General features: G+C 43.2%; 1 protein-coding gene across 1 annotated transcript in view; it reads left to right on the forward strand.

Moving 5' to 3' along the window:
* The window catches only part of tasp1 (taspase, threonine aspartase, 1), a 185,271-nt gene that overhangs the window by 22,697 nt on the left and 149,432 nt on the right, over positions 1 to 13,142 (forward strand). The window contains 3 exon segments of the mRNA XM_084322225.1: positions 6,909 to 6,976; positions 9,002 to 9,070; positions 11,080 to 11,200. Coding sequence (XP_084178351.1) covers positions 6,909 to 6,976; positions 9,002 to 9,070; positions 11,080 to 11,200 — 258 coding nt within the window.

Genomic DNA, 13,142 nt, shown 5'->3' on the forward strand with positions numbered 1-13,142 from the left:
GGGCCAGACTGGGGAAATCATTCAGGCCAGAAAATATAGTGCGAAATATAGCCCCAGTCAGGCAAATCTTTTAAGCGGGGGGTCCCCCACCAGGAGATTTTGTGTTACAAAGACTTAATTTCCTGCATTATGGTGCAGGAATTGTTTTATTTGTACCCTTTAAACACTAGTGTTTGTGATGACATGACTGCAAAAAAAGATTTTATTTTTTTTAAATAATTCTTTTTTTGGGAAATCATCTGGGGGGCCGCAAAATGTCATCCAGCGGGCCGCAATTGGCCCGCAGGCCGCGAGTTTGAGACCCCTGGTCTATGTTGACCACTCCCCCGATCCTTAGGCCGCGCCCCCTTTTTGTATCTTTTGAACCGTTTGTCGTAGAGACTTGCGGGTTGTACCATTGTACTCAGTAGGGATATCCTCTTTCATTGGTCTATGTTGACCACTCCCCCGATCCTTAGGCCACACATCCTTTTTGTATCTTTTGAACCGTTTGTCGTAGAGACTTGCGGGTTGTGCCATTGTACTCAGTAGGGATATCCTCTTTCATTAGTCTATGTTGATCACTCCCCCAATCCTTAGGCCACACCCTTTTTTTGTATCTTTTGAACCGTTTGACATAGAGACTTGCGGGTTGAGCCATTACCCAGTAGGGATATCCTCTTTCATTGGTCTATATTGACCACGCCCCTATCATTAGGCCACGCCCATTTTTGTATCTTTTGAACCGTTTGTCATAGAGACTCGCGAGAGACCCTCTCCCGTTGGCCGGCGGTGCACAGGCATCACCCACACTTTCACAATTTCCCTGTGCGGAATTGTCTGGGTGTTGCTTTAGTGACAGGTGGGGGAGGGGTCTGGGTGTTGCTTTAGTGACAGGTGGGGGAGGGGACTGGGTGTTGCTTTAGTGACAGGTGGCGGAGGGGTCTGGGTGTGGCTTTAGTGACTAGTTGGAGACAGGTGGGGGAGGGGTCTGGATGTGGCTTTAGTGAATCTAGTCGGAGACAGGTGGGGGAGGGGTCTGGGTGTGGCTTTAGTGACTAGTCGGAGACAGGTGGGGGAGGGGTCTGGGTGTGGCTTTAGTGACTAGTCGGAGACAGGTGGGGGAGGGGTCTAGATGTGGCTTTAGTGACTAGTCAGAGACAGGTGGGGGAGGGGTCTGGGTGTGGCTTTAGTGACTAGTCAGAGACAGTGGGGGAGGGGTCTGGGTGTGGCTTTAGTGACTAGTCAGAGACAGGTGGGGGAGGGGTCTGGGTGTGGCTTTAGTGACTCTAGTCAGAGACAGGTGGGGGAGGGGTCTGGATGTGGCTTTAGTGACTAGTCGGAGACAGGTGGGGGAGGTAGGGGTGGACGGTATGGTCTAAAATGTATATCACGGTATAATTTGAAGCATAGACGGTAACGGTATATATCACGGTATCAGTGTTTCCGTTAGAATATGCCATTGTACTCAGTAGGGATATCCTCTTTCATTAGTCTATGTTGATCACTCCCCCAATCCTTAGGCCACACCCTTTTTTTGTATCTTTTGAACCGTTTGACATAGAGACTTGCGGGTTGAGCCATTACCCAGTAGGGATATCCTCTTTCATTGGTCTATATTGACCACGCCCCTATCATTAGGCCACGCCCATTTTTGTATCTTTTGAACCGTTTGTCATAGAGACTCGCGAGAGACCCTCTCCCGTTGGCCGGCGGTGCACAGGCATCACCCACACTTTCACAATTTCCCTGTGCGGAATTGTCTGGGTGTTGCTTTAGTGACAGGTGGGGGAGGGGTCTGGGTGTTGCTTTAGTGACAGGTGGGGGAGGGGACTGGGTGTTGCTTTAGTGACAGGTGGCGGAGGGGTCTGGGTGTGGCTTTAGTGACTAGTTGGAGACAGGTGGGGGAGGGGTCTGGATGTGGCTTTAGTGAATCTAGTCGGAGACAGGTGGGGGAGGGGTCTGGGTGTGGCTTTAGTGACTAGTCGGAGACAGGTGGGGGAGGGGTCTGGGTGTGGCTTTAGTGACTAGTCGGAGACAGGTGGGGGAGGGGTCTAGATGTGGCTTTAGTGACTAGTCAGAGACAGGTGGGGGAGGGGTCTGGGTGTGGCTTTAGTGACTAGTCAGAGACAGTGGGGGAGGGGTCTGGGTGTGGCTTTAGTGACTAGTCAGAGACAGGTGGGGGAGGGGTCTGGGTGTGGCTTTAGTGACTCTAGTCAGAGACAGGTGGGGGAGGGGTCTGGATGTGGCTTTAGTGACTAGTCGGAGACAGGTGGGGGAGGTAGGGGTGGACGGTATGGTCTAAAATGTATATCACGGTATAATTTGAAGCATAGACGGTAACGGTATATATCACGGTATCAGTGTTTCCGTTAGAATATTTTTTTTTGCCTGATAGGCAGGCTATATAAAGAATGACATCCTCAAGGCATGTAGATTTATAATATTTTAACTTAAAACTAGGCTACTTTTGCGTATAAAGTCATTATATTCCAAATAAAATAAGTCCCGAGTCCGTGCTGCTCCCATTGCAAACAGCCGGGCTGGATGCTGGATTTTGCTAGAATCATATGTAGCTGCAGAGCCGCAGAGCCAGCGGCGCTTTCAGGTCTGGTCACAGCTTTCAGCCGTTGGGTGGGGGGGCGCTGTTGAGCGGACCTGACCTGAAAGCGCCGCTGGCTCTGCGGCTCTGCAGCTGCATGCTATTCGCAAATCCACTGCTGCAGCCGTCCTCCCGGCTCCCGCTGCAGCCGTCGTTATCATAACACTACACGCATATCATAATGTTTACAGCAAACTGTAGTTGATCACCAGGTATGTTTTATTAACGTAGAATAATTCATATAAGAAAAACGATAGGGACATCTCTTACCTTTCTCCACTGGTTAAAAATGCCAGGAACTGAAATTGAAACTTGCTGTGCGCCGCGGTGATATGTGTTTATTATGAAATGCCAATTGCGTGTTGACACGCCCACTGCGCGAAGCCTCCTAAATAACTTTTTCCAGTTTGCACATATCTATTATCTATGACTAATTCTATCTATTTTTAGGGGCAAATGCGATTGAAATAGTCGCGCTGTGGTTACATGACGTCATTGCTATTTTAGAGCTGCTCTACCGGTTACACGGTATAGTCAAAATCCATACCGTAGTGCAAATTAATACCGTTTATACCGTATACCGTTTATACCGTCCACCCCTAGGTCTGGATGTGGCTTTAGTGACTCTAGTCGGAGACAGGTGGGGGAGGGGTAAAAAAAGTAAAAAAGAAATGCATCTCGGGAATATCCCTTGGAGTTGTACACGACGGCGACGCCACACAAAACATTAATAAGGCTATGCCTATGCTGCTATGACTAATGTTACCAAGTTGGCTAATTTAATTGTAATCATCTGCTTTTGTAGGTGCATTGTCTGATATAATTATAAATGATAAATTAAATATAATATAATTGTTTGCTTGATAGACGAAGGTTGCAACATAATTATGTAATGTCATGTCGTTGGCTGTGAGAGCAGCCCCACTGCACCCAGGCAGCGCAGCCGAGTGAAACCTTGTTAGCTGCGTCACAGTCACGAAAGGGGCTACTTAATTAATTAATCCAATCCACTTTATTTATAGAGCACATTTAAAAACAACAACGTTGACCAAAGTGCTGTACAAGTCCCACAACATAAGATTAAAAAAATAATAATAATAATAATAATTTTTTTTGTTTTTTTTTTTTTTTTTTTAAGCTTCGAATTAAAATCGAAGCTCGGCCCCGAAGCTTCGATTGCCAAAAAAAGCTTCGAAGGTCAGCCTGATCACTGATAACATAAGACGAATACTGCACGTACTAGATGCCGACAAGGATGACACCATACCTAAGGCGATGCTGTCCCTGGATGCTATGAAAGCCTTTGACAGGCTGGACTGGTTGTATCTATGGGCAGTATTAGAAAGGATGGGGTTAGGAAAAGGATTCATTGATATGATTAAAGTATTATACAAAGACCCATCGGCCATGATTACAACAGGTACAATCATCTCCAAAATCTTTCCGGTATCACGCTCAGCCAGACAGGGTTGCCCTCTTAGTCCCGGACTATTCAATCTATCATTAGAGCCTTTAGCACAATATATAAGACAATCCCAATCCATAGAACCAATCGTAATCAAGGGCACACAACATAAAATTAGTTTATATGCGGACGACGTAATATTGTTCATGCAAAACCCCAACACCACATTGCCTCATCTGCTCAAGTTGATTGAGAACTTTGGTGATTTATCGGGATTTAAGATAAATTGGCCGAAGTCGGCTTTCCTTCCACTTAACACCCCTGCAAAAAAAGATATAACCCTTCCAGGAGAGATACCTATGGTAAAACATTTTAGATGCTTGGGAGTGGAAATATTCCCCACCATAAGACAAACGGTGAAGCACAATTACACAAAAATCCAAAACAAAATCAAAGACGACCTTGATAGGTGGGCAAAACTTAAAAACACAGTACAAGCATGGATATCAATAGTTAAGATGGATGTACTACCTAGAATCAACTTCTTCAGTTCAATGCTACCGTTACCCCCTCCAGAGGGTTACTGGAAAAGATTACACTCCTCCACATACAAATTTATTTGGAATAACAAACCACCACGTATAAAAAGATCCACCGCACAGAGAAATAAAGCAGATGGTGGCATGGCATTTCCAGATTTTTTTCAATATTCTAAGGCGTACACATTAAGACCATTGACAACATGGTTTGACCCCCAAGCATTAGTATCCTGGAGAAAATTAGAAGAAAACATAGTAGCCCCACATAGACTGAAGGACATAGCATACACTAAACTACCAATCAAGCACTGTGAACGGAAATTTGGCCCCATAATTACTCATGCGATCCGGATATGGCGTGAAACAAAAAAAAAAAAAATCCTAACCCACATAAATGGCACAATCATACTCCCTTATTCAATAACAATGCACTCTTAATTGAAAAACGACCTATAAGATTCCCTATTATGGAAGAGCAAGGCATACACTCATTAGGGGATGTTTTTAACAAACAGGGTTTTTGTAGTTATGGAGAAATATGCAAACATTTTTATCTCACCAAGTCCACATGGCTTTTTTACATACAGTTACAGCTATGTTTGAAGTCTCACGGTGTTCCATTAGACATACCAATTGAACACCACAGATACCACAAATTCTTCTATGAAAGAGAGACATCGAGAGGTTTTGTTTCAGATTTTTATCATCAATTACTAACGTCCTCGTATGAAACCCTCCAACTAGACTCTGCCTGGAGGAGGGATATACCAGACCTGGAAAATGACTTTGATTGGCAAGGAGCCTGGGCAAATGTCCGACTTACATCAAGGAACCCGGACCATCAACAAATCAATCTTAACTATATTCACAGGACATACTTGACTCCTATAAGACTGAGCAGAATGGGTCTTAAACAAGACTCCAAATGCTCCCAATGTACAAATGGGGACGAAGGGACATTTATGCACATGTATTGGGACCAGTTAAGACATTTTGGAAAGATGTGACCCAACAATTATCAAAACTTGTATCTTGGAATATACCTGTACACCCCTCGGTATTACTATTGAATGATGTTTTTGAGTTTGCAGTAAATCCACAGCTAAAGAGATTGGTTTTATCGGGTATCACAGTAGCTAAAAAGCTGATCGCATCACGCTGATTTCAACCGGAAAAAATTTGCCGGAAAGTTTGGTTTCTTACATATCTCGATGTGATTTATCAAGAAATATCTACAGCAAGAATTCTGGGTCTCAATGAATCCAAAATGTCAATGTGGTTAGAAGTGGTGGAGAGAATAAAAGCTAGCTTCTAATGGTAGTGTCTGGTTAGGTGCGAGGGATAATGGAGGTACTACCCAAGGTGGGGTCCGGGAGGGGGGGGTTCGAGCTGGAGCATATGTGTGTAGGTTTTTAGATAACGGGTATTAGGGGTATATCTTATATAAGACAATTAACTAAAATGTGATTTCATTGGATGTGCTCTGACAACTAATGCTTGTATATCTTATCGTGTGTTGTCATGTTTGTTTATGTGTTTGTTTAAAAAATAATAAAAAAATAAAATACAAAAAAAATAAAACAGTAGGCTATCTAAGCTTTATAGACACTCGCGCCATTTCCCCTCAGACTGGGTGCACTCTTTTTTGTGCCAGAACCTTGCCTAATATTTGTAATAAATGTTGCAATGTTTTGATGTTGGATGTAGGGATGGGTACCGAATTCGTTACTTTTGAGGTACCGAACCGAAACACGTCGGTACTACCGAGTATCGAATCAAGTGAGATACAAAAAAATAAAAATAAAAAATACCCTATTTTTTATTTATTTTTTGCTTTTTTTTGTTTTTTTTTACTTTTTTCTTTTCATGTCAACGTTCACACGCACAATATATGCTTACCTAGGATTTGACTTGATTCAACAACAAAGCAGTCGGAGCAATGGCAAGCCGAAAACTGTCGAAATTGTAGTTATTTGAAGTTTGGATTTTTTTTTCACGACTGAGGTAGGTAAATTAAATTTCTTGAGACTAAAGTACCGAAAAAAGGTACCGTTGGGTACCGGTATCGATTCACAGGTACCGGTACCGGTATCGGTTCAAATGTGAAAGGTACCCATCCCTAGTTGGATGTAGGGCTGGGTGATGTAGTTAAAATATGCTATCTTTATAATATTGCTGCAAGGATGACTTTCTTTTTTAATTTACTTTAGATTCAAGATACATGTAGGCTGTAGCCTATAATTTTATGATTTGTATATCATTGACAAGTACTTGCGTGGACTTGCACTAAGACGTGTGCACCAGTAGACCCATGGTGTTATTGTCACCCGTTTTTCAAATAACCTTTACTTGAAATCCCCTTTTTCCAATCATTTGTTTTCAGGAGCTGGATACCATTCTGAATCTAAGGCCAAGGAGTACAAGCATGTGTGCAAAAGAGCTTGCCAGAGAGTAAGTTGGCTATTTCCATATACGTGTGTTTATACACACACAGTGTGCCAATGTAGTCGGCATTTAAAACCGTTTTTCTTTCCAAAATCTGTGCAATGTATATATTACTGTATATCCTCCCTACATAAGGTTAGTTTGAAAAACATCCAAAGGGAAGAAAAAATTCTTTGCATGCCTGGCAATTGAACAGTTGTTAAAGGAGACACGTTCAATTCATCGTGGATTGGTCTCACCTAAATACTTTGGCAAGCTCTTGTAAGGAGTGGGAGATAGAGTTGTGCATTTGACATGGAAAGCTTTAGTTGCGGTTGTTTTATTCCTGGCATAGAAATGTTGGATCATTCTATTTTATTTTCCGACGAATAAAGTTTGCATGTCGGTTGGTTGTTGTGGTTGTTTGCTATCGATTGTGGTTCTTGGTCTCAAAAAAATATGAAACTTTAGGCACATTTTTCATCTTTACATTATTTGTTGGTAGTATTTGTTGCTTTTTTATGCTCTTATTCATGATAGGAAATACAGGCTCCATCCAAAAGAGTATTCTGGAAATAATAACCATCTTAAAGTGGAATATTGGGGAACTTTCCTTTCCGTGATACAGTGTAGTGTGGGCCAGAGTCATGTAATACTGCACGCTAGTATACTATACACAGTGTATTCACATTCACATTCACAAGAGGTTCACTGCTACATGTAAAATGGGACTTTTTGGGGTCTGAACCCGTCATTCCTCACAATACAAGGCAATTTTATAGATGCAGAATACAGAATATTTATCTATCTATCTATATATATATATATATATATATATATATATATATATATATATATATATATATATATATATATATATATATATATATATTTTATGTATACTCTTGGTAACAAAGGTTGATTTAAAATAATTAAATAAATAATAATAATAATAATTTACCCCCCACCACCATACCATTGACAATCGATGGTGGGTTAAGTGTTAAACCATCTGGGAAGTCATCCTTTGAAACAGTTTGAAAAAAAAGGCTACCCTTTTGTTTACAGATCATGCCTTTCATATGATATTGTCCCATTTACACATTTTCATGACCAGTTGTGCCCCTGTCTCCATCTTGTCTTGATGTCATGGCCCGGTGGTGAAATCGGTAAGGGTGAGTGCGGGGTTAACCCTGATTCATGGTTGTAGAAGCGCTTGTTTTGAGCTACGGTACCTCTTTTTGCACAGGACAGTTTCATCTGTTGTTTTTGTGGCGTGCTGTGCAAAAACCTCTAGTAACTCAATTCGCCTTCCTGCTGACAAACACAATGCCCATGGTTTCAGTGATCAGTAGCTTCACACCTACCATTCCTGTCTATGCATGCCGTTCCCATCTCGCATGGAGGAGGGGCAACATGTTCTTGAACCATAGCCGTTTGGCCCTGAGGCGTGCAGATAAGATTGCGGCCGAGCACTCTCATCCTGAACGCTGTCTCTTTGAAACACTCGTCCTCTGGCAGGAGGCTGCGCTCCCACCCTGGACCCTGTCTCTTTGAAACACTCGTTCTCTGGCAGGAGGCTGCGGTCCATCAGGAACAAAAACGCCACAAGAACAGCTTCTTCCCGTCTGCAGCGGGCCTCATCAACCCCACCTGTTTGCCCTAGCCTTCAACCTTCCCCAAACTTACCCCCCCCCCCCCCCCCCCCCCCAGCCTCCAAACTGTTTTGATCTTTGTTACTGTGGCCTTATGTTTTCTGTGTATCGTGCTGTTTTCCCTGTTTCCCCATGGTCTTATGTTCCATTTGTTTCTTCGTTTTCTCTGTTTTCCCCACCTAATGTCAGCGACTTCGGGTTCCTGAGAAGCGCTTTACAAATACAATGAATTATTATTATTATTATTAATCTTGGTGTTGTGCTCACCCCTGTTTACCAACAATGCATCTTGGTGTTGTGTTCACACCCTGTTTATCAATGATTAATCTTTGAGTTGGGGTGGTGTGTTTGCTGGAACTGTCTCTTCATTCCCGTCTGTCCATGTCTTTTCTTTCAGGCGGTGGACAAACTCAAGGCCGGTGCCCAGGCAGCGGAAGCGGTGGCCGCAGCACTGGTTGAGCTTGAGGTCAGTTACATTTCCTTTTTGTGGGCTGAAAAATATTCAAGCTTAAGAACAAAAATCTATATTGCAATATGAAAGAAACCACAGATGATACGAAGACTAGAAAAAATATTTTGCAAGTTATATCGCAATCAAAATATTTGCAAAAATTGTTGCAATATACATAATATTTTTGCTCATATCGTTCAGCTCGGCAGTCTACTCGCATTTAAAGGGGAACTACACCCGATTTCAGCATTCATACACGTTATTCCCATGGTCCTCTGGTCTAAGTTTAAATAATATTAGTGAACATGAACAACTCTAAAACTCTGGTTTGTCCCATCATCAGGTATAAAGTCTGCAGCTGTTTGATAGACGGTGACTTGGGAAAGGTGGTAGATGACACTGAGAGCACCCGGTGGAACGTTCTGATTATACAGGCTGCACATTGTCTGTTTCTGTCCACAAAATCAGTCTCTTGATCAGCCTTATGGAACAGCTCCAGACGAGCTGGAATCTTATTTCCCACGTTTCTGGCTTTGGGAGAGTAGCTCACGTTCACACATATCAAGGGAACTTTCCAAGGCCATGGAAATAATATATTGGAACTCTTGACACAGTTTGAAGGCTGTAGAATAGCGGAGACACAAGAGACACAGCTCTGGTTTCAAGGTGCTAGTGATCCAAGAGACGGGGCTGTTGACCAACTCACACCATTCACACCATTTATTGGTCACTTTTGAACCAGTCTTGTTTATTTGAACTTTACACAGTAAATAGTCACTGGCCTGAATTCTGGAATTCCTGATTCCTTTTTTGGGCCCCAGATCAAAGTAACAAACTGGCGGGGTGGGCTTTCAGTGGAGACAAAAGAAATTATTTGACATATGTTTACGTTTATGAATGTGCAAACAGCTGTATCTTTCCATCCCTTCGAGAGCCAGGATGGAAAATATCTGGAGTCCGCTGTTTTAACGTTGCATGGCGAGATTCGGCAGAGGGACACTGTTGTCTGTAGATTTAGCAAAAGTGCAAGTGTCGGTCCACTACGACGGTCCACGTTCAAACTAGCTCACAGCTAGGAACATATGCAGCTTTTCCCCAAGTGTAAACCGAGACAGGGCCGCCTGCTGCTGAATGGCCATGGCACCGTTTGCATTTTGGAAAGCGATTATACTACTGAAGCAAACAAGTTTAAAGTTTTCAAGTTTTGTTTTATTTGTCACATTATAAGGTGCATGCTCGGAGTGAAATGCTTGGTTCTGTATGAGCCCCCTGAGATTGTGCTTCATGCAGTAAAAAGAATAAAGACCAAACACTATACAGACTAAAGTACAAAATGCAAACAAAATGCAAAAACGAGGTAGGGATGTAGTGCAAATCTTTTAGTAATAAATAGATACAATATGGTGTAGTGTTTAAAGTGTTGCACCATCGCACATATCTTCAGTCATATGTCTACACTGAGTCTGGACAGTGGAACATCAGCAGCAGTACCTCTACTGTGTTACTGCTTCCCTATTTAGCCAAATGTATTCAGTATTTCAAATAGATATATTCATATGGTCATTAGGCATACTAGACGTTAAGCCTTTTAATGTTCCTCGCTATAGCCAATCTTTTTGCTGAGCATGTTACTTCTAATAGATTTAAGTACTGTAAATGTAGGCATCTTATTCAAATGTTTTTGACTAGTCATGTAGTTACTGTGCATAATCAAACAGTGAAGCACTCCACACACACTGAAATTAGTCGCAATGCACAATTGCACATCCCTATTAGTGCATAGAGCAATAAGCAGTTGCTTACAGTTACATAAGCATTGTATTAACGCTTCAGATATATTGTTTGGAAATATCACCATTACACCAGCACTTTAATTTGTTAAGACAGATTAGGGCCCTCTTGTTTCTTTGTTTCGGTAGAAGTGCCCCGGAGCCTGTGAAAACAGGTAGAAGACTGGTAGTGTGTGATGATCAGATGTGATTTGAATTCATGACTCCCGATTCACTGGCTGTGATCTTTCTCAGGACTCTCCTTTTACAAATGCGGGGATGGGCTCCAACTTGAATCTGTCGGGGGAGATCGAGTGTGACGCCAGCATCATGGATGGGAAGTCGCTGCATTACGGAGCCGTAGGCGCCATTAGCGGTGGGTTACAGCACGCGTGTTGATATTCTTATGTAACCGCTATGGTGTCATCGCTGTGGCACAGAAATACAGACACCGGAGAGATGTAGAACTGAATCAAGCCTTTTGAGTTCCTGTTAAAGGGTTTTAAAAGATAATATTGCAATATATTGCTGATCTTGCCACTGCTCTTGAATAAACTGGTCTGCTGTTTTCACCATCATCGCCTGTGTCGCTGTGTCGGAGAGCCCCTTTGGAAGCCACTTGTGGCATGTGGCAGTAGACCACAACTACCGTCCCCTTCAAATGTCACATGCCCAACCCAGACCCACCCAGCCCTTCTGTATTGATAGTATGAATACATTTTAACTAGGGGTGAGGCGAAAGAAATCAATACAGCAATAAATCGCAATATTGTATTGATACAGTGACACCAAGTATCAATATTTAAATTAATTTATATATTTAAAACATTTATATATATATTTTTTTTCTTTCCTTGACAATCCCATTTTACTGCAATACAAATTATTGGAATGAGGTGAACAGACTATCTTATTAGATAAAACAGATTATGTATATAATATGTTTATTTCAGATGTTAACAAAGTTTTCCGTTGTGGACATAATTTGCATTTGAAAAAAGGTAATATATCGTAATATCGCAATTTCATGATATTACAATATCGTGACTATTATCGTGATAATACCGTATCGTGGGGCCTCTAATTTTAACACAAAGATAAAAGAAATCAGCTAAATAATTTTTTTTTTATAGAAAATGTGTTTATCGTTATACCCCTAAATGCCACACACAGGCACATGAAATCACTATTCTACATCTGGAACAACAATGCAGCAAGCTGAAAACGACACTGATTGAAGCTTTGTAGCACTCCACACACAGTTCCAGACATCCTTAAGTACTTAATCTATAAACACAACACTGCTTTGATAACACACACGCATACACAGGTACCCGGGTGGGGTATCTCCCAGGCCTTTCTGTGTGGAGTTTGCATGTTCTTCCCGTGCTCGCAAGGGATGCAGAACAGATCGCTAACGCTGTCGCGTCCCTGATGAAGACGGACAGGAGCACTTGGATTGGTCCCCGGGGCGTGGCCCCACGCCGACGCCCCTATCTGCTCCCGGCTGCCCTCTTACAGAATGACCTCCTAGACCCTAATCAGTCAGGCTTCAGGACTGGTCACTCCACAGAGACAGCCCTCATTGCGGTCACAGAGGCACTTCACTTAGCAAAAGCGAAAGGCCTCTCCTCTGTCCTGATTCTCCTAGATCTATCTGCAGCCTTCGACACAGTCAACCACCAGATCCTCCTCGCGGCCTCGCAGGAATGGGAGTGGCTGGCTCTGCGCTGACATAGCTGTCATCATACCTCAATGACCGCTCCTACCAAGTGTCATGGAGAGGGACCCTGTCGGCCACCCGTCCCCCAGGGCTCTGTTTTAGGACCCCTTCTCTTCTCCCTCTACACTAAATCACTGGGTAACATTATCACGTCTCATGGCTTCTCCTACCATTGTTATGCCGACGATACTCAACTCTTCCTCTCCTTCCCTCCCTCAGATATCCACGTCTCTGAGCGGATCTCGGCCTGTCTGTGCGACATCTCCGCCTGGATGACGACCAACCACCTCAAACTGAACCTAAGCAAAACAGAATTGCTCCACCTGCCGGCCAAATCCTCCCCCCTGACCGACCTTTCCATCACAGTCGAGAATGCAGCTGTGACCGCGTCCCCGACCGCCAAGAACCTTGGTGTTGTCCTCGACGACCAGTTGAACTTCTCTGCTCACATCGCAGCGACAACCAGAACCTGCCGATTCCTCCTGAGCAACGTCAGAAGGATCCGCCCCTTCCTGACAAAAGAAGCCACCCAAATCCTCGTCCAACCAACAGCCATCTCCCGCCTCGACTACTGCAACGCACTGCTCGCTGGCCT

Source organism: Notolepis coatsorum, assembly GCF_963971535.1.
Source record: "Notolepis coatsorum genome assembly, chromosome: 9".
NCBI classification, from domain to species: Eukaryota; Metazoa; Chordata; class Actinopteri; order Aulopiformes; family Paralepididae; genus Notolepis; species Notolepis coatsorum.